Source organism: Lolium perenne, chromosome 2 (genome assembly GCF_019359855.2).
Source record: "Lolium perenne isolate Kyuss_39 chromosome 2, Kyuss_2.0, whole genome shotgun sequence".
Classification (NCBI taxonomy): Eukaryota; Viridiplantae; Streptophyta; class Magnoliopsida; order Poales; family Poaceae; genus Lolium; species Lolium perenne.
In genome coordinates, this window is record NC_067245.2 from 278660758 (window position 1) to 278682339 (window position 21582).

Consider the following 21582-nt stretch of genomic DNA (forward strand, 5'->3'; position numbering starts at 1 on the left):
CCAAATCCGAATCTGCTTTAGGGGAAACTTCTTAACCCTTAAGGAAAACATGGATACACCTATTATGGAACCCTACGGACTTCCTTAGACAGCCCGGGTCGTCCCGGACACTTCTGGAACCTTCCACAACATTCCGGACTATTCCGGTCCTTCCAAAACCTTCTAGAAGCTCCGGTCAAAACACCGGACTTTTTCCGAACCCCGGAAAATGACCTCCCATATATGAATCTTATTCACCGGACCATTTAGGACCTCCTCGTGATGTCCTAGATCCCATCCGAGACTCCGAACAAACATTCGAACTCCATTCCATATTCCATATCTACTTAAACGACATCAAACCTTAAGTGTGTCACCTGACGGTTCGCGAACTATGCAGACATGGTTGAGACCTCTCTCTGACCAATAACCAATAGCGGGATCTGGAGATCCATAATGGCTCCCACATATTCAACGATGACTTAGTGATCGATTGAACCATTCACATACGATACTGATTCCCTTTGTCACGCGATATTTTACTTGTCCGAGGTTTGATCATCGGTATCTCTATACCTCGTTCAACCTCGTCTCCTGACAAGTACTCTTTACTCGTACCGTGATATGTCATCTCTTATGAACCATTCATATGCTTGCAAGCTAATTAGGCGACATTCTGCCGAGAGGGCCCAGAGTATATCTATCTGTCATCGGGATGGACAAATCCCACTGTTGATCCATATGCCTCAACTCATACTTTCCGAATACCTAATCCCACCTTTATAACCACCCATTTACGCAGTGGCGTTTGATGTAATCAAAGTACCCTTCCGGCATAAGTGATTTATATAATCTCATGGTCGAAGGACTAGGTAACTATGTATCGAAAGCTTATAGCAAATGAACTTAATGACGTGATCTTATGCTACACTTAATTGGGTGTGTACATTACATCATTCACATAATGACATAACCTTGTTTATTCATAACATCCAATGTTCATGATCATGAAACTATGATCATCTATTAATCAACAAGCTAGTTATACAAGAGCCTTACTAGGGACTCCTTGTTGTTCACATAACACACATGTATCAATGTTTCGGTTAATACAATTATAGAATGGTATGTAAACATTATCATAAACACAAAGATATATTATAATAACCATTTTATTATTGCCTCTTGGGCATATCTCCAATAGTTATAGACTATATCCTTTGGAGATAGCTACCAAAGTAAAACTACATATTCAGGAGAAAACACATAATTATACATGTATACACAATAATTCATGCAACTTCCACAATTAATCTTTGGATACATATAATTACTTCACGTTTTCATAATATTTAAGAGATCTCTACGTACAAACCCTATTAAACAACAATCCAAAAAATAAAAATTTACTTTAACTTTCATTACAAATAACCGTCTAAATTTATGACTGGACGAATGGTTGATTACGATATTATAGTAGTAAGTTTGATAGAAATGTATATAAATATGTGCAAAATAGTATTGCAAAGATGATTCGACCTCGTTGAAAGCAAGTCTATGTGTCTTTAATGCATGACCTGTAGTAACAATTTTGTTTGATCATGTCATTTGCATATATGTTGGATATCTCTGTTGAACTAGAAAGGTCCAACATGTGTTAAATAAGTAATTCGATGGCCTACAATTTCATGTGTAAGCATCGACATTGATCTGTGCAAGTTCCTTAGCTAGTAGGATTGAAAGGTTGTATGAATTCTGGCACACACTTTGTCAAAAAAGGTTGTACCTATGGGAAAATTATTTCACTCACTACATTGTAACACATACAACAGGTTGATGATTGACAAGAGAGACACCTACACTGTTGAGCTCATTCATCGTGTGTCTTGAAATGGACAACATTGTCTCGCCTCAAAAATGGGAAAACAATTCTGATGATAGTTCTAGCTTTCTTGCATAGGGTTGTGTGGCACTCCGCACTCGAACACGCAATATCAGTATTGTTATGTAGTGCTATAATGGTATATATATGATTTTCTATGGAAGAAATTTAACAGATTGCCTGATATTATTGTAATTATTACAATTATTATAACTATAATAAAACCTAATAATTATAATAACTATAATAGTGATTATTATCCTAAATTTCAGTGGCAAATATGTTGCACACATGACACATGTTTGATTGCGTGACGGATGCGCTTGCTAAGCAAACTATCTTCATGGTTGTAAGTAATAATATTCCGTACATAGAGACCAAGAAAAATCCAAAACAAAACATGGTCAAGAGACTCATCATCTCCTCAAAAAAAGAATTTTGTTCACAATTCCCTCCTCTTTCCAAAAGTACATCACTAATTATACAATACTTCTTAACCAACCACTCGAAAAAATTAATTCTCATTGATACGTACACCATCCATAGAAAATATATGCAAACCACGTCTCCTCCCTTCAAAGAAGAATACAAAGATTTGACACTGGACTAGCCCAAAAGCGGTGAGCTACCACTACTATTTATTTATTTTTACGAAAAATTCACCGATACAACAACATTACAAAGAGCATCACAAGTAATAAAATTAAAAATAGGTCTTTGGACCACCTAGCGACGGCTACAGACTCTAGTGCAAGCTTGTTGTACTAGACAGACGTTGTCGTGCTAAGTCCCTAAAGGACCATCGCCTATGATAAAAACCATAGATTGGAAGAGAATGGCCTAAAACCACTTCAACAAACACGAAAAATGACCGGATCCCAAGATATCCGCCAGTTACATGACTCCACGCGCCCTTCGCCGGCGCTAGATGCACCACCTGAACAAGAATAGATCAGGGAGGACCTTATTCTGACTTCATGATGTAGACGTCGCCTCACCATCCTGAAAAAGACACTCGAAACAACCTAAAAAAACTGAAAAACCCTACCGTCGACGAGAGGTCGTGATCAGCCACACCTCCAACGCACCAAAGCCAGCGGAAGCGGAGCAGACCGATAGTGTCGCCGCCAAGAGGGAAGAAACCCTAGATAAGTTTTGGATCACCCTCACAACCGCCTCTCTGTTGTCCCCGCACGTACTATAAAAAACCCTGACATATTGATGTCGCTTTCCTATCAAAATAACACCATGCAGAAGGACAACATTAACATAAGGGCACTACTTAAAGAAGAATTAATCAAAATGAAGCATGGATCATTGGTAGCAGGCTGAATACTAACTACTGGAGTCCGTTCCTAAATATAAGACGTTTTGGGAGTTTAAACTGAACCCCCAAAAACGTCTTTAAAGTGGAGAAAGTACCTGAATTCTGGAGGAGGAATTGAAGGGGAAAGACCTACCGATAAGTAGGGGTTCGGTAGCAGGCATTGCCCGTTGAACCGTTGCTTATAGTAGTTGTTTAGCACGAGAGTTGCCCACGCTGACGCGATAGCACAGATAATCCAACGCCTTACAAGTAAAGAATGTTGGAGAAATATTGGCGCCACCCGAACTGTCAAGGTCGATCTTCCAAACCTGCAACGTCGGCAAATTAATCAACCTTGTTGTCTGTGATGATGCGATGCAAACATTCCATCTTCTTTCGGATCATCGCAGGCACACAAATTAACATCAAGCTAGATCAATCTCCAATGTCCGCACATTATTGCTTCTTTCATCGTCATAGGGTTGGCATGTGGTAGACTAGGTACACCATCATCTGACGCAGACACATTTGATAGGGTCAATCAATCAGAGTGCAGTGCACACAGAAACACCCACGTACGTACGGCCGGAGGATAATGCAAAAATCGGCCGGCCGGCCTCTCGGAGACGGGGCAAGACGCTGCCCGCCAAAGCTCCATCTGGAGGAAGAGGAATGCCGTCTCGCGCGAGCGCGACGACCTATTCTTCTTGTCGTCCCCTCGACAAGTTCAGCCACGTACCAACGGACAATCGCCACCATGCAGACAGCAAACGGTGCTGCCTTGCCAGTAGAGACGATCCTCTTTCCCGTTCACTCTCCGCAGCTCCGGCGCACCAATGGCGCCGCCGTCATCTTTGCTTCGCGACCTGCTTTCCGCTGATGGCTTCAAGAGCCGTCGCAAGCAGTCTCCGGCCGACCCACGGACGACGAGCATGCCACCCAAGAGCCGGCGCCCGACCAAGCCCGCGCGTTCGCAGTCCGACGTCCTCACCCGCAGTCGCCTCAGGGACGGGAACGTCGTCGTCGACCCTCACGACGGCGCCCCCGAGGAGCATCAGATGGCGAGGCGGAGGTCGTCAGCGTCGCTGATGAACGCCAGGAGCTACAGAAACATCGACACCGCCGGCAGCGGCGCCGCCGCGGGCGCGAGGGGTTGCGCCGCGGTGCCGGCTCTCGACGAGTCCGCGCTCAGCGCGCTGATCTCGCTGGCCGCGGGCGCCGTGAAGCCGTTCGCCAAGGACGAGGCCTTCCGCGCGTCTCTGCGCAGCGGCTGCACGTCCTGCGTCGGCGAGTCCGACCACCGCGCCGTCCTCGACCTCCGCGTGACCGTGCAGACCGTCGAGAGGGCCGCGGCGTCGGCAGAGGAGGAGGAAGATCCCCTCGACCCGCGCGACCTGAAGCGCGTCTCCCTCAGGCTGCACGCCCTGGCGACCCTCGACGACGAGGAGGCGCGCGCGGTGACCGCGTCGGGCGCGCCCTACGAGCGTCTCGCCGCGTGCGCGCACCTCTATATGTCCGTCGTCTCCAAGCTCCAGAAGAAGGACCACTCCGCCGCCGTGCACGCCCTGGAAGCCTTCTGCCTCGCGCCGCGCGAGGCCCGCACGGTGCTTCTGCCCGCGCTGTGGGACAGGCTCTTGCGCCCGGGGCTCTCGCACCTTCGGGCGTGGCGCGATCGCGAGTCGGCTGCGGCTGCGGCAAGATCGGAGCCCGACGCCAGGGTGAAGGAGGTAGAGCGGACGTTCGTGGACGCGCTGGACGGCGGCACGCGCGTGCTCGCGTGCTACTACAGGGACTGGCTGCTGGGCCGCACGGAAGAGTTGGCTATCCCGTCCGTTCCCGCGCCACCCAGCACTACGGCTGCTGTTGACGGCGCACTGGCAAGGTCCTCCCAATCGACGACGTACGATATCGGCTCGGATGTCGCGTTTAGCTCCGAGAGTATGAGCCCCGCCGTGTTTGCGATCGAGGAGACGCCGCAGCAACCTGAGGAGGTTGTGCAAGGGAAGGCCGCGGAGGCAGAGAGCGTGTTCCACGAGTGCGACGATGGCGAAGCAAGGAGCTACACCCCCACTCCACTGGAAGAAGAAAAGGCTGCGATGCCTACTATGCTGATCAATGAGGCATTTGAGCCACAGGTAAGTGGCAAACTTCTCCTGAATTCTGATGAGCTGTGCCAATATTTCTGATAAAATCCACACCATCTTAGATCGAAAATGGGCGGAGCAATGGAGCAGGCGAGTCTACGAGTTACCTGCCGATCCGTGACATGTCTGCGATCGACCTTCTCACACTCGAGTTCTGGTATGAATCAACTAACTACGCACTCTCTCTCCACAAGTCCAATCCTTACTGAATTGCTACTGAATCCGTGTGCGTTTTCCTGTACGTTTCCCAGCGAAGGGCCTCTCAAGATCAGCTGCACAGACGGCAACCAATTCCAGTCCTCCATTTTTGCCACCACCCCGAGCGACTTCCTCTGCCCACTGACCCGCCAGATCTTCAACCGGCCGGTGACGATCGAGACAGGCCAGACGTTCGAGCGGCACGCCATAGTGCAGTGGTTCGACAGAGGCCTCCGGACGTGCCCCGTCACCGGCCAGGAGCTGGAGTCCCTGTCAGTGCCCGACACGAACCGCGTGCTGAAGCGCCTGATCGACAGCTGGAAGTCGGAGCACTGCCGGAGCCTGCCGCAGGTCGCCGGGAGCAGCAGAGCGCCGGAGGAGAAGCTGAACGTGGCAGTGGTGGACAGGGTGCTCGACTCGGGGCGCAGCGTGTCGGAGCAGATGGAGAGGGCGAGGCACCTCATGGCGATCGGCGGCGTGGACTTCCACCAGCACAGGCTCCGGGAAGGGAGGGAGGAGGAGCAGAAGGCGCGGGCGGCGGAGCACCTGCTGCTGTGCGTCAGGGCGGAGGGCGGCTGCCGGAGCTACGTGGCCGTCGGGGTTGACGGCGGGAGCCTTGCTCGGCTGATACGGAGCGAGGTGGTCTCGGCGAGGACGACGGCGGTGCGCCTGCTCGTCGAGCTGCTTCGCCTGAGAAGGTTTGGTTCCTTGTTCTTGATCACCTCGAAAGGGAACATTGTTCTGTATGTGTCCATCATTTTTATCTGAAACTGAAAGGGCATTCTAACTGCCGCAGAAGGGAAATTGTTGAACTGCTAATGCGCGGAGTATGCGCCGCGTCGGTCCTGGAGACGATGGATGTGCTACTCAAGCATCTACGTAGCTCGCCGGTCGAAGAACAAGCTCTTGTTGCTGTCCTGCTCTTGCACTTCCAGCGCACGTTGGTACGCTTCTGTTGCTGCTTACTCTTGTTGCCATTTTTCGTGGAAGAATTCAAAATTGCGCGGGAAATATACGCTGGGAAAAGCATGTCTGTGACAAAACAAATCACTGAAAACGTACTTTGTAAATTGCCTGTCAGGAGGAGCCCCGCAGAACCAGCGAATACGGAGAAGAGGCTGCCAAGGCCCTGACGGAGTCTCTGCGACGCTGCCTGACGGACGAGAACGTCGTGGCCAACACCAGGACAGCTCTGCTGATGCTGGGAGGGCATTTCTCCTTCTCAGGCGACCTCCTCGCAGAGGAATGGATGCTGAAACAGGCCGGCTTCGTCGACGACTCGCCCACCACGTCCGTCGCCTCCGACGCCGCCGTGCAGGTACCGTGCGTGTCCATTACTGACACATGTTTCACCGGTTTCTCTGAACTTCTGATCACCACATTGTCCTTTCTCGGTCGTGATCAGGAGAAGGAGGTGGCCGAAAACGAGGCGTGGCAGGAGCACGTGACGGCGGTGCTCCTCGGAAGCGGGAGGAGGCCGTTCCTCGCGGCGCTGTCCGGGTGCCTGGGCTCCCGCGACGCCGGCCTGGTGGCCGCGTGCCTGACGACGGCGGGGTGGCTGAGCCGGTCGCTCGCGGCGCCGCCGCTCGAGGACGCGCGCACGGACATGCAGCTCGCCGCGTTCTCGGCGCTCGTCCCGCCGCTGAAGCGGTGCCTTGCCGGCGGCGCCGCCCACCTGCAGGCCCGGCACCGGGTCCTCGCCACCGTCACGCTGCACAACTTCAGCAAGATCCCAGGTAACAATCATCAGCACCTCATATATCAGCCGTGAAAGCGACTTCAAATCCATGGAGCCACGAGGTTTTGGGGCCAGGACAAATTCAGCGACTGATGGTTGATGGTTGGGTACGCCCAGACTGCAGGGTCCTACTGATGCTGCTGGCGGACGGCCTGCGCGGTCACCTCGCCGAGCTGGCGGAGCTGACCCGGACGGCCGGTCAACTGTACGCCGAGCTGCACGAGTGACGTTGATAAAACCTTTGAGACGTTGACCTCTGACGCCGGAGGCCGGACGCAAGTCGCCGGGGCCTCTCGTGATCTCGTGGAAGATTCAGCGGAGAAATGTATTGCGCGCTGCTTTTCTTTGACCGTTTCAGAGCTCACAGGGATCAAGGATATGTTCGTCTGCTGTTCTGAACTCGTTTTGACAGTTTCGTCGTCGACGACGACGTGGACGTAAAGGATAAGGTCTCCAGCTAACGGAGGCGAACATGCCCAGCTCACATGGCAATGTGTGTCGTCGTGTACTACTGTACAGTCTGAGTGTATGACTTCTTGTCTCTCCATCGTTCTGCAAAATATGTATGATAGGGCGCCGGCTGTAAATACAAGTTGATGCTTTAGACACAGACATAAAATTTTGTACAAGCTTGTGCTCTTTCTAGACCATACACTTAAATACCAGTCCCTGAATTGATTATTTCCACTCGAACACTTGCAAACTTAGGGGGTGGAGAAAGGCAATGCCAAGTATGTACTCCAAAAATTTCCATCCAAAGTGAGCCACCGGTCACCACATAAATAAAGGACTGTCTAATCATCATCTAGCTGAAAACGTAATTCGGTTCAAGTTAGATTCCCCTCACCCAATTCAATCCAACGCTCAATCCTCGTTCAGTGAGGCCCAATACCGAAATTTCACCTCCTATACTGATCAGTCCGGTTTCCTGCTTCTTTCCTATTGCATAAGTATTGGACCTTAAGGACGAACAAGTGTAGTCTGGCTGGCAGCAGAGTTACAAGGGACGTCGAGCAGCACGAGGATGACACCGACCACCACCTCGCTCAGTTTCTTCTTGGGCCTTACACATAAAAACAGAAAGAAACTAGGCCTTCTAGGCCTAGTCTAACAACTCCCTCTCCACATCACATTTATTCTCTTCTTCCTCCTCACGTAAAGACCCTGGAAACCAGTGGCGACGGCCAGACGGGAAAGACTACTCCACAGATCAGAAAAAGAAGGGGACAAAGGAGATGTCAAAAGATAGAGGGCAAGAACAAGACAGATCCACAAAAACAATGGATGGGAATGAGGAGGTGACCTACAACAAAATGAAGACCGATACAGCTGGGAAAGCCTTTGGATCTCGTCCCCTCTCAGCACAGGCATGTCACCCCTCCTCCTCATCCTGCTACTTTTCAGTACCTCTGTTTACAAAATGTCTTGCTCAAATCATGTACCTCTCCAAACACAAAAATCTTGATGTGGCTTCGTTGATGGTTTTAGCAATTACTGAAAAAATTACCATACTTTGGAGTAGATGAATACCCATAGGACATTCATGGTTGTTGACAAAAAGTAGAACATCATCTTGAAGAGAATTCAAAAGTCAGCATGAAACTATAAATACATTTGATGCTAATGCCACTGAGAAACCTGAGAGCCTATTTAGACTGATGTTGTAACATGGCATGCAGATAGTAATATGTTTCTATAGAGTACAGTGAGATGACACAAACCAGTAGGTGAAAAACATTTCTTCATATCTCTCTCGTTTGCCGTCTCACTACTTCACCGCTACGTTCCTGTCCACGAGCGTATTAACCAAGGTTTAAAATAGCGTGCTAAAAGAAATAGCGGCGGCATCCTCCAAATGCTATCCACGCTATATCGCGCTAATAGCAATACACTCAGACTTTAGATCAACAGGCAACAACGATAAGAATGCAACACCATGAAAAAAGAAGAGCAATACACTTTAGAAAATTATAGATCGCTTACCCAGAAGGATCACATGCCTCAAAGCATCGACATAAATATAATTAAGAAAAGAATTTAGACCGAGAGACTGATGAAACTAAACCAGAAAAATGAAGAAATGAGATTTAGCACATATTAACTGAGAGAGTGAGAAAATAAAACTGAAGAAAGAGAGACAGTGAGGAAACAAAGATAAATAAGGAATGAGAATGAGAATATCAATCTGCTTCTAGTGGGTACTCTATAAGCATAAACACAAATAACTGAGGCTAAGTAATGAGAGGCCAAAGCTGAGGAGCCTGAGGTAATGAGAGGCCCAAGCTGAGGTCATGAGGTGGCAGGGAAACATGAAAAGAAAAATGATCTAAGATAATGAGATAACGCATAAATTGACATGATTATATAAAATCACACTAAAGAATAACCGGAAAAAATGAGGCAGTATCACTGAGAGGAAAAAATCAGACTGAAGAATAAATAAATAAAAAGAGGCAATATCACTGAGAGGCAAAATATGTATGATGGGGTGCCGGCTGTAAATACAAGTTGATGCTTTGGACACAGACATAAAATTTTGTAGTACAAGCTTGTGCTCTTTGTAGACCATATACTTAAATATCAGTCCCTGAATTGATTATTTCCACTTGAACACTTGCAAACTTAGGCGGTGGAGAAAGGCAATTCCAAGAATGTACTCCAAAACTTTCCATCCAAAGTGAGCCACCGGTCACCACATAAATAAAGGACTGTCTAATCATCATCTAGCTTAAAACGTAATTCGGTTCAAGTTAGATTCCCTCACCCAATTCAATCCAACGCTCAATCCTCGTTCAGTGAGGCCCAATACCAAATTTTCACCTCCTATACTGATCAAGTGATCAGTCCGGTTTTTCCTGCTTCATTCCTATTGCATAAGTATTGGACCTTAAGGACGAACAAGTGCCATCTGGCTGGCGGCAGGAGTTACAAGGGACGTCGAGCAGCACGAGGATGACACCGACCACCACCTCGCTCAGTTTTTTCTTGGGCCTTACACATAAAAACAGAAAGAAACTAGGCCTTCTAGGCCTAGTCTAACAACTCCCTCTCCACATCACATTTCTTCTCTTCTTCCTGCTCACATAAAGACCCTGGAAACCCAGTGGCGACAGCCAGACGGGAAAGACTACTCCACAGATCAGAAAAAGAAGGGGACAAAGGAGATGTCAAAAGATAGAGGGCAAGAACAAGATGGATCCACAAAAACGATGGATGGGAATGAGGAGGTGACCTACAACAAAATGAAGACCGATATAGCTGGGAAAGCCTTTGGATCTCATCCCGTCTCAGCACAGGCATGTCACCCCTCCTCATCCTGCTACTTTTCAGCACCTCTCTGTTTCTTAATCAAATCATTTACCTGTCCAACACAAAATGTCTTGCTCAAATCATGTACCTCTCCAAACACAAAAATCTTGATGTGGCTTCGTTGATGGTTTTAGCAATTACTGAAAAAATCACCATACTTTGGAGTAGATGAATACCCATAGGACATGCATGGTTGTTGACAAAAGGAGAACATCATCTTGAAGAGAATTCAAAAATTCAAAAGTCAGCATGAAACTATAAATACATTTGATGCTAATGCCACTTCGAACCCTGAGAGCCTATTTAGACTGATGTTGTTACAACTGCCGTAGTCCTCAAATCCCAACTTCCAAACGCTCGCCTCTCCTTCCCAAATTCCTGATATAGCTAACCTTATCATGCTACCATGTTGTTATTTTATTTTAAATTCATAGTTACTAGCTAAAGCAGGGATGATTAACCGATGGTTATTTGTTTATCCGATGATCATGGAGATGGTAAAAGAACGGGCCCCATAACAGTTAGTGGGGATGGGGACGGAGAAAATTTACCAGCACAAAAATGGTTATGGTTGAGCAATAAGCAATGTTTTGCTTGCACCTCGTTAGCGGGTACGTGACTGGAGTCTTTGGCAGGACTACTCGCAGGCGAGACTGTACAAGCACACGGAGCCATGCGCTGCAGCAGTGTACGTATTCACATCCAGCTGGGACTGGACAGACTGGATAAGCAGCTCGCCATTTTTGTAACCGGAGCGCATGTGACTGTGCGAGTCTAGCTTAGCAAAGGTGTATCTTTTCCGGGACGGATCCCCGCACGCAGCTTCCAAGTACCACTTCCATCATTCCTTCCGGCAGCAGCCAGCCAGCCTCTCCGTATGACTGACGGATGCAATCTAATCATCCAGTTATCTATCCAATCCATGTGCGATCGACCATGATTGCGAGCATCACACCGCATCGTACGTTTGCAACGAACGCGCTGCGCAGGTAGGCTTGCCAACATCAAGCAGAGTCTGTGATTGAACGGTTCGGCGCGCCATCATTGTCCATCATAGGCGACAGCGATAGCAGAGCGCAGATTACGTCAACTCCTCTTGCCAAATTTATTCCCTTTCTTCCTTCCTTCCTTCCAGCATTTGAATATCTTGCTCCTTAAGAATGCTGACTCAACAACATGGCACGAAGACGAATCGAGCTGATCATTTTCTTCGTGTGAGAGGTAAAGTGCCAATGTATCCTGAATCTGCCCAGCATATCCCGCTCAATCGGCCGGTCTGGACAGATGGGACACCTTTCATTGTCGCAGCGGATACTATCATCATGGAGAGAAACAAAGTTACCGAAAGCAACAAGCGGGAGAAGCTAGGAAAATGGGGAAAAGGCGACGCTGGCCTACACATATAAGGGCATCTCCGGTAGGCGTAAGCGGACGTTTTTAAATCCGTTCTGCTCTATGTGAAGGGACAAAAAACGCCCTTCCAGCTGGGCGACGCAAAACGTCCGCAGCTGATCTGGCCTCACGCAACGTGGACCAAATATGCACGCCAGAATGCGTGCTTTCATGGACGCGTTCGCAGCGTCTGCTTATAACCGGTTGGGGCATGCGCTCTCTCTCTCCTCCTTTAATCACGCATGCGCTTATGCCTAGCCACACAAACAGAATCTTTCCATCTCTCTCCTCTCTAATCAGCATGAGGTCAAATAAATGCGTCTCTGCCGCTAAAGAAGGGGCAGACGCATGCGGACATGCGGACGTTTTTTGTGTCTGTGCCCGACGCAAACGGACATAAATATGCGTCGCCCCGCTGGAGATGCCGTAAGTAGGTTCCTGCTGCTGAAAAGGCAAGGATGCTGTCTATTGGTGTACTTGCTTTAGAGAAAGTAAATATCCAGCAACTTGCACGAGAGGGGAAAACAGTTTCTATTATTCGCAAAAAAAGAAGAAGCAGAAAACAGGTAGTATACATTTCCGTGGATAGGATGGTCTACGTCTGGGGAAAGAAAGGGTAGAGACTAGAGAGTGTGACCCATGGAAGTGCTAGGATTAAGATTAAAAGAAAATACTGTAATAATCCATATCAAGCTTTACACAAAAAAAAATTCAGCTAAACACATGACGAATGATAGAAGAAAGCGTTTCGCGCGCGTCGACGGCCTTGCCGTGCCCTGGTCGGCAGTTCACCGATCTTGTGGTGACATGGACGATATAAAGATGTATGACCTTTACGGGTGACATCACGGTCCATCCAGATAGCCATAGGCTACGCCAGCACGAAAGGAACGGAGCAACAGTAGCCAATGAAAGTATGAAACGCAGCCACCACATTGTAGCCGTGCAATGGGTACGTACGCGTGCTGCGGTCGGTCAAAGATGTGCAAGTCGGCCAAGCAGTCAGCCAAAAAACGACATGCTATTCGTGCACGCATTGTCAAGTGAACTCTTTCGCCGACCTGATATAGTTGTACGTTGAAAACGGGCATAAACCGTTAGTATGAACCGTGAGCTATCCACACTCTCCAGAAGCTTCCTGGCTCGCGCGCGCTTGGAACGGAGGCCACGCTCGCTCGTGCACAGGGAACAAATGTCCTCGTGCTCCACTATTTTCTCCCCCTCCACGGCTGTGTGCTCACAAGCTTTCCCCGGCAGGACGGCCAGTGAGGCAAGCAAGCAACTTTATCTAGCTGTAGCAGCTCCGAACAAACAAACCGTCCCACACCGCACCAGCCACAATCACCGACAGGCGGGACCAACTTCCCCACAGGCCCACATATCAGCGAGGGGTCGGTCGACGTGAGCAGCGGAGGGGAGAGAAGCACCGGCGCGGGCCGCACCGAACCTGCCGGCGCGCGCGCGCGCACGTTGCCTCGGGGCGGTTGCCCAGTTGGGCGCTTTCCGGGTGGCTCGCGGTCACGCCCACACCGGCCATGTGGGCCCGCCCGTCCCAACTCGCGCTAAAAATCCGGTTGGCCCCACCACCCAGCGGCTCCGAGTTCAGTGTACCTGTCTTCTTCGCAGAGGGCCGAGGCGGGGGACGAAGCCCTGTGCGGCTGTGCCGACCACCTTCGCGTCGACTTCCCACGCCACCCGCTAAAATCCAAAACAAAACCTTAGACTACCCACAATGGGAGTATCAGTGTGTAGTATCGTCATCGCGTAAATGACGAAAGGTGATAATGGCGGTCTGATTAAAGATGAGAGAGATCATAGTAGAAATATCATAGGTAGATCTTGTATCAAAGACGCGTGAATCTTAGAAAATTTAATGCCAAACAAATCTAGCACATATATTTGCATTGAGATTCTACAAATCAATTAATATAAGAAGATTATGATACTAGCATATGATACCATGCATTGTGGACATAATAACATATAGTAGTATCATATACATGATAATTCTATATGATACTATGCATTGTGACTAGTCTTAGCGTTACTGTATATATACTCCAACTAAAATAAACATACTTTCATTTTTTTTTCTTCTAAAATAGAACGTACTACACTACTACTCCCCTGGATTTATATTAATTGACTCAACTTTATTTAGATGTAAATATATCCTAGCTAACAAACACGTCCCTTGTGGTGGAACCAGCCCACCCAGGTTCAAGTCCTAGACTTGACAGGGTGTTTGCATTTACCTGGATTTATTCCAGGATTTAACCGGCGCTATGCTTTCAGTGGTAGATGACGTGCCCGTCAACAGCGAGGCGCCAGTGGTGACTTCGTCAATCTCAAGATATGCCGGCTCAGTCCCTCGGAGGTGCTCATAGGGGTAGAGTGTGCGTGCGTGCGTGCGTTCATAGGGGTGTTTGTACGTGCGTGTTTGTGAGCGTCTGCGTTGTACTGTGTTCTCAAAAAAAAAAAAAAACAAACACGTCTAGATATATCAAGATAGAACTCAGTCAATTAATTTGAATCGGAGGAAGTACTAATGTCTCCTATCCAAAGATGTATCTAGACGTATTTATTGACTACATACATTTGTTCTAGATAAAGTTGAGTCAATTAATATGAACAGAGACTTTTCTTTTAAAAAAATACTAGTACTTGTACTCTATATGTACTCCAACAAAAATCTACGGCATTGGAAAATAATTTTATGAGAATCGATTCACAAATTATTTTCCTACGACATCCTTTTCTAGACGGATGGACTATTTTTTTTTCTAAAAATTGGTCATAATGTACTTAGCTTGATTTTTTTCTAAAAATATAAGCCTTATTCATTGAAAACATAGTAGAATTCATCTATGATGTAACGATCCGATGAAAGCACTAGAGACACCCCGAGCTTCTAGTGTCGGGAATTAAGTGACAGCTTCACAAACCTACTTAATTTGAATGGGGTATGGTTGGACGGGCGATCTAGGTTCAAAGTTTGCAACCTTGTTCACCCAAATGCAGTAGTTAATCGGGAACATACAGTACATATTAATCAGACTGTCAATGCAACTAGTCAGGCTAAAGGAATAATACAACCGATTAGAGGTAATCGCGAGATAGTCAGGCAGGCACCTAGTAGCGATTAATCGGCCTATTATTCGCTGATTTGGAGGATTTTTTGAATAATGGCTAAAATAAACTAATCAAGCAAGGGTCATGCTAAACATAATGGACGACAACAGCGGGCAAGTGTTCGCTCCATGACACCACTGATGCAAAAATTGCTAGGTTAAAATCTATTGTGGGTTTCGCAAAAAAATATCTATCGTGGATCTCATCAATTTTTCTAAGTGCAATTTTATTTTACAATTATCATCCACCTTACATTATAAAATCCGATGGCTCGCGATTTGTCCGTTCCACCGGACTAAAATTCTCGCCTTTGCTCAATACTACCCCTTTCTGATGGATAAGGCGTATATTATTTTTGAAAGTCAAATGATGCAAAGTTTGAGCAGGTTTTTTATAAAAGAATATCAACATGAAAAATGCAAAATTAATATCAATAGATACATCAGAAAATATATTTTTCACATGATATATATAAAATGTCATATTTATTAATAGAGTTCTCAATTTTTTTAATCAAATACTACCTCCGATTCAAGGAATAAGGCGCCCTCGTTTTACGTGTTTTTTGTTTGACCAAGAATTACTTCAAATATATAATACTTTTTGATAGAGTTTTCAAAAACTTTAGTCAAATATTAATTGTCTTGACTTTTCAATTAATATACAAGTCTTATTCATTTTTTTGAGGTAATACAAGTCTTATTCATTTTTTGTGAGGTAATACAAGTCTTATTCATTGGTGGAACGTAGGGAGTATAATTTGCCAACATAATTGACTGCGTTTTTTTAAATTTCCCCCGGCGGTCGCACGGCCAACACGCTGACTGCCGCGGTACAATCAACGACGCCAGCGTCCAATGACCCATCTCCACTGAAGACGGGGTCCGGGCCAATCCAATCCAATCCAATCCAAATCGAAGTAGCAGTAGCTGTTGCTCCGCCCGCTTTCCCCAAGCCCAAACGTGACCGGAACCAACCGGGTGGGGAGACGACGAAGCCGCCGTGAAGCAGCCTCTCCCTCCTCCTCCTCCTCCCGCTCCCGCTCCCGCCGCTGCTTTCCCACCTCATCTCCCTCGTTAAATCCCACGAACCCCACCCAGCTCCTTCCCTCTTCCCCACGCTTCCCTGCTCCCCTCCACCAACCCAACCCCAACCCAACCGCGCGCTGCCCGGAGCCCGCCTTGATGCGGCCTCTCCCCGCCGTTTGATGGGCAACGCATGCGGCGGCTCCCTCAGATCCAAGTACCTGCAAAGCTTCAAGCACCCCGCCTCCAACCGCCACACCGACCCGGACTACCACGCCACCGCCGCCGACTCCCCCAAAAAACCACCACCCTCCTCCACCGCCAAAACGGACCCCCACGCCCCCGCCCCGGCCCCCGCGCCGCCCGCCGCGGCCATGCGGCGCGGCGCCGGCGGCGCAGGCACCCCCGTCGACCTCGGCTCGGTCCTCGGCCACCCGACCCCCAACCTGCGCGACCTCTACGCCCTGGGCCGCAAGCTCGGCCAGGGCCAGTTCGGCACGACCTACCTCTGCACGGACCTCGCCACGGGCGCCGACTACGCGTGCAAGTCCATCTCCAAGCGCAAGCTCATCACGCGCGAGGACGTCGACGACGTGCGCCGCGAGATCCAGATCATGCACCACCTCTCGGGCCACCGCAACGTGGTCGCCATCAAGGGCGCCTACGAGGACCCGCTCTACGTGCACATCGTCATGGAGCTCTGCGCCGGGGGCGAGCTCTTCGACCGCATCATCCAGCGCGGCCACTACAGCGAGCGCAAGGCCGCCGAGCTCACGCGGATCATCGTCGGGGTCGTCGAGGCCTGCCACTCGCTCGGGGTCATGCACCGCGACCTCAAGCCCGAGAACTTCCTCCTTGCTAACAAGGATGATGACCTCTCGCTTAAGGCCATCGATTTCGGGCTCTCCGTCTTCTTCAAGCCTGGTGAGCTGATGCTGCTTACATTAATCCTCATTTAGTCAACGACTGCGATGTACTACTCCTACTCCTACTAGTGTTTAATTAATTATTGACCTTAATTAATTGTGCTTCTTCAAGCATAATTGTGCTTGCATCAGTTCTGCTCTGTTCGTGTTCTGTTTTTATCCATCCTCGTGCGATTGGATAGTACTAGGTACTTCAACAGAAACTTTTATGGAATCATGGGCACTCTACTACTATGCCAGGAATGGTAGTAAATACTGCTCGGAGCAACTCTTACGTGATGACGCTAGAGTAGACAAGATTCCCCTAATTGGCATTTGGCAGGGCTCAAATTAATGCTTGCGTGATTGTCCTTATGTTTGCGTAATTCTGTTTCATTTCGTGGTCGTAGGATTGGACAGTATATGGATGGTCACTATAACATTTCTGCTAATGTGATCTCACATTTCAACTTCCCCTAATGCATGCAGCATCAGACTCACTGATAACAGTATATTCTGTAGTACCAAGTATCAATCATCTGCTATTGGTGTATTTGGGAAAGAATATTCCATGGCAGTCTATTCTAGAGTCTACATCGGGCTTTTTTCGCTTCATATGGTTACCAGACATTTCTGGTGCTCTCTGCACTCATGCCCCCTTTCTCATTCTTTTCATTCTGTATTCCTTTCAGGTCAAATTTTCACGGATGTTGTCGGAAGCCCATACTATGTTGCCCCAGAAGTGCTGTGCAAGAAATATGGACCAGAAGCTGATGTTTGGACCGCTGGTGTAATTCTCTACATTCTACTGAGTGGTGTACCCCCATTTTGGGCAGGTAATTGTCTTTCTCACCCTTCAGTTAACTTGGGAGAGTGTCTTCTGACGAATGCAGGCTGATCTTTTAAATGTATACAATGCAGAGACACAGCAAGGAATATTTGATGCCGTGTTGAAAGGTGTCATTGATTTTGACTCTGAGCCCTGGCCTGTGATATCTGATAGCGCAAAAGACCTGATAACAAGAATGCTCAATCCACGCCCTGCGGAACGCTTGTCAGCGCATGAAGTTCTATGTTAGTTTCTTCCACTACTGTATACTCCTGGTTTCAATGCATTCAATTCACTTGGCATATTTGTGACTACTGGGCCAACAATGACACCTGAGCTTGCATTTCAGGCCATCCATGGATTCGTGATCATGGAGTTGCTCCTGACCGTCCTCTTGACACAGCTGTCCTATCTCGCATTAAGCAATTCTCTGCAATGAATAAGCTGAAGAAGATGGCCTTGCGGGTGAGTTTGACTCTTTAGGCTAAGTTCTTAATTGCCAGTTTTGGATCCATGATCTCACGAGAGGCTATTTTTAGCCTTTCTCTCTTAAAGAGCTGCTTGTCTGCTGTCAGAATTGATTTACACATGCTTTCACATCCAGTTGGTTCTGTTTACTTTACACATGCTGTTTGATCTTCTCGATAATCTTTATTCATTCTACGCAAAATAGTACTCATTGTTCCATTGATTCTGTTTGGGCCATCCAATGATTTTTATTGAGATGTGACATATTCATTAAAGTGCTTATCTGACCGGATTCTCATTATCTAGTTTTAATAACAGTGATATGCTTGAGCTTATGCTTTCATTCTTCCCTTGTATGAGATATCAAAATGAACTGAATAGAGCCCGCAAAAAAAAACCGTACAGGGTTCTGAAACATGTCTTTGTGTGAAGCATTCCTTGGGGAGTTATGCATTAATTGACATCTGGTGCTAATTCTTCCAGGTAATAGCTGAGAGCCTGTCAGAGGAGGAAATTGCAGGGTTGAAGGAAATGTTCCAGACTATGGACGCTGATAACAGTGGTGCAATTACGTATGATGAGCTCAAAGAAGGCTTGCGAAAATACGGCTCCACACTGAAGGATACCGAGATACGTGATCTTATGGAAGCGGTGAGTTAGTTGAACATAATACTGGGTTGGATTTCTGTATCTTACATCGAGTCGCCCTAGGCTTTAATCTCTCTAAAGAAAATGCCTATTGGTTCAGTCTTACAAAAGCTTAAGTCTCTGAGAAATTTGGGCTGCCTCTGTCCATCTCATAGACTACGAGATTTTATGGAACAATTGTAACTAGGACTCTTAAAATGAATTCCGTTCATGTTCCTGTTGCAATTTTTGCTGGTGGTGTACTTTAAAGAAGTACAGAATATTACATTTCTGGTTTGCACATGATTAGGAAGCATGCAATAAAAGTACAGAACTGCACATTTCTTATACGCAGAACTGCATTCTCGAGAGCAGCTAGCTAAAGCACCTATCTGTTGATGTCTCATACTTCCATGGATCTGTGCTTATGCACCAGCAAATCCGTATCTGTCAAAGTAATTTTTTTGAGTGATTGGTGTACCAAGTCTACAGAAATTTACTTTATTGTGTGATAAATTCAACTTGGTTTTATGAGAGCTGGAGGCTTTGAGAACATTTTATAACATGGTAAACAAAGAAGCTTACATGTTCCTTTTCTATTATTGATTCATTAGGCGGATGTGGACAACAGCGGAACGATTGACTATATAGAGTTCATTGCTGCAACATTGCATCTGAATAAACTGGAGCGCGAGGAACATCTAGTGGCAGCCTTTTCATATTTTGACAAAGATGGAAGTGGCTACATCACAGTGGATGAACTGCAGCAAGCTTGCCTAGAGCATAACATGCCAGATGCTTTTCTTGACGACGTGATTAAAGAAGCCGACCAGGACAATGTAAGTCTCATGTTAAACTTAATTCTACATATTTGAACTCTAAATATGGTACGTATCTTGGTTACCTGTTGTCTATTACTGTCTCCATAGCTGGGATATGTACAATCAATGCTGGTGGGATGCAATTAAGCTTCCAAGACAACAAAATCACTTGTATTAAGGTTTCCAGTATTTGGAAAAGGAACATACTATCTCAACCACATTACCACATAGGTTTAACCTCTCGAGACTTATAATTATGATAAAATACTTTTTGGGACTGGGAGATACATTGACTGAAACACTTGCCTAATGATTTTTCCTTGAAGCTACACACTTATTTAAGCAAGGTTCGGAATTCATTTTTGGAAATTACAGTCGACATAGATTAATGCCATAAACTGCTGCTCCAAAAGACAATTTGGCGCAGAGAGGCTGTCTTTATTAACTAACATAGCTCATTTGCTTCAATCATTGATGAATGATTATGGTTCTGTTAGTAACAAAAATAAGTTAGTTGCATGACTTGCTTGTCCTGATTTCGCCCTTTTTTATCAGGATGGCCGCATAGACTATGGAGAATTTGTTGCCATGATGACCAAAGGCAATATGGGGGTGGGGCGAAGAACAATGAGAAACAGCCTGAATATCAGCATGAGGGACGCACCTGGTGCAATCTAGACTTCCACGATGTACAGCTTGTGGCTTTAGCTTCTTCCTGCCTTCCGGCTCTACGAAACCTTCCTGCAATTTTTGAATGTTGTCTATGTCTGTGTGGATGTGTGTTTCTGGGGATTCTGATTTAGCTCGTCAATTGATTGGATGAAATGCATACTAAGCTGGGTTGATATGATCTCACACGTTGCTACTGCTTAATCCCTGCAATTGTTTAGTGAATTACCTTGCACTATACATCTACCTGGAATCGTGAACTTTTGAAATGCCTTATCCCAATGCAATGTGTCCATTTTATGATCCGTCTTGGACGTGATATTACTCCCCTTTTTTCTCTCTTTTTGGATAAAGGGAATATATTAATATCAAAAGATACTAATTACTACTAGCCTCTGCAACAACGCAATATCCTAATGGCAGTATGGATGCAAACATCTAAAAACTAAAAACGAGAAAAAAAATACTTAGGTTGCTAGTAGAATTCTACCTGCTGCACTTCTGTAGCTTGGTAGCTGGTTTTTCTGGCTCTTCAGATATCCTTCTTTTTGTGGAGTGCTTGCTCCTCCTAGCTTTTTGGTAGCTCCTAAAAATCTAGCTACTTTAAACCATGAAATGTTACTCAAAATGAAAAAATAAAATGCAGTAGCTACTTGGTTAATGGTTTATGTTGGTTAAAAAAATGCAGTACCCATGAAATGCAGTTTGTTTAGTTGGTTAATCAAAATGAAAATAAAATGCTACTGGGTTATGTTGAAAATAAAATGCTATGGTTGATGTTGATGTATCAAAATTTGGAAATGCTACTGGCTAATTCCCGATGAAATGCTCTTTGATAAATATAAATAAAAATGAACAAGCTAATTAAAATGCAAATTTGGAAATGCTACTGCCTAGTTGCTTCGCATTGTATGAGGGCTTGAGCCTTTTTCTGCCTGTACATGGTTCAATAAAATTTGCAAATTGGTAAAATGAACAATGTTTGAACAATGCAGTAGGTTTTTTAATACGAATAAAAAAATGTACAAGCTAATGATGAAATGCTACTGCCTACTATGGTTTAACAGAAAATAGAGATAAAAAGTATATAAAGTCAGTTGCTAGTTGGTCATTATATATATGGCTCTTTAGTTTTGACAGTTGTTTTGCGCATTTCAT

General features: G+C 46.5%; 2 protein-coding genes across 2 annotated transcripts; both read left to right on the top strand.

Annotated features, from left to right (window-relative positions):
- Nucleotides 1-2649: 2649 nt before the first annotated feature.
- LOC127336488 (putative E3 ubiquitin-protein ligase LIN) lies at nt 2650-7908 on the top strand. The gene is made up of 7 exons (XM_051363302.2): nt 2650-5302; nt 5374-5468; nt 5563-6207; nt 6306-6453; nt 6591-6827; nt 6915-7245; nt 7365-7908. The coding sequence occupies exons 1-7, from the start codon at nt 4004-4006 to the stop codon at nt 7472-7474; spliced, it is 2865 nt and encodes a 954-aa protein (XP_051219262.1). The 5' UTR covers nt 2650-4003; the 3' UTR covers nt 7475-7908.
- Nucleotides 7909-16106: 8198 nt separating this feature from the next.
- On the top strand, nt 16107-20610 carry LOC127336491 (calcium-dependent protein kinase 13). The gene is made up of 7 exons (XM_051363305.2): nt 16107-17029; nt 17703-17846; nt 17932-18084; nt 18189-18304; nt 18791-18958; nt 19549-19773; nt 20311-20610. Exons 1-7 carry the CDS (start codon nt 16288-16290, stop codon nt 20431-20433), a joined length of 1671 nt encoding a protein of 556 aa, XP_051219265.1. The 5' UTR covers nt 16107-16287; the 3' UTR covers nt 20434-20610.
- The last annotated feature ends 972 nt before the right edge of the window (nt 20611-21582 follow it).

Excerpts from the sequence above, each read along its gene's own strand:
- LOC127336488 (XM_051363302.2), top strand. The coding sequence starts at position 4,004 with ATGGCGCCGCCGTCATCTTTGCTTCGCGACCTGCTTTCCGCTGATGGC. Across the intron at positions 5,469-5,562 it reads CTTCTCACACTCGAGTTCTG|CGAAGGGCCTCTCAAGATCA; the intron begins GTATGAATCAAC and ends TACGTTTCCCAG. Across the intron at positions 6,828-6,914 it reads CCTCCGACGCCGCCGTGCAG|GAGAAGGAGGTGGCCGAAAA; the intron begins GTACCGTGCGTG and ends GGTCGTGATCAG.
- LOC127336491 (XM_051363305.2), top strand. The coding sequence starts at position 16,288 with ATGGGCAACGCATGCGGCGGCTCCCTCAGATCCAAGTACCTGCAAAGC. Across the intron at positions 17,030-17,702 it reads CTCCGTCTTCTTCAAGCCTG|GTCAAATTTTCACGGATGTT; the intron begins GTGAGCTGATGC and ends TATTCCTTTCAG. Across the intron at positions 18,959-19,548 it reads TACGTGATCTTATGGAAGCG|GCGGATGTGGACAACAGCGG; the intron begins GTGAGTTAGTTG and ends TTGATTCATTAG.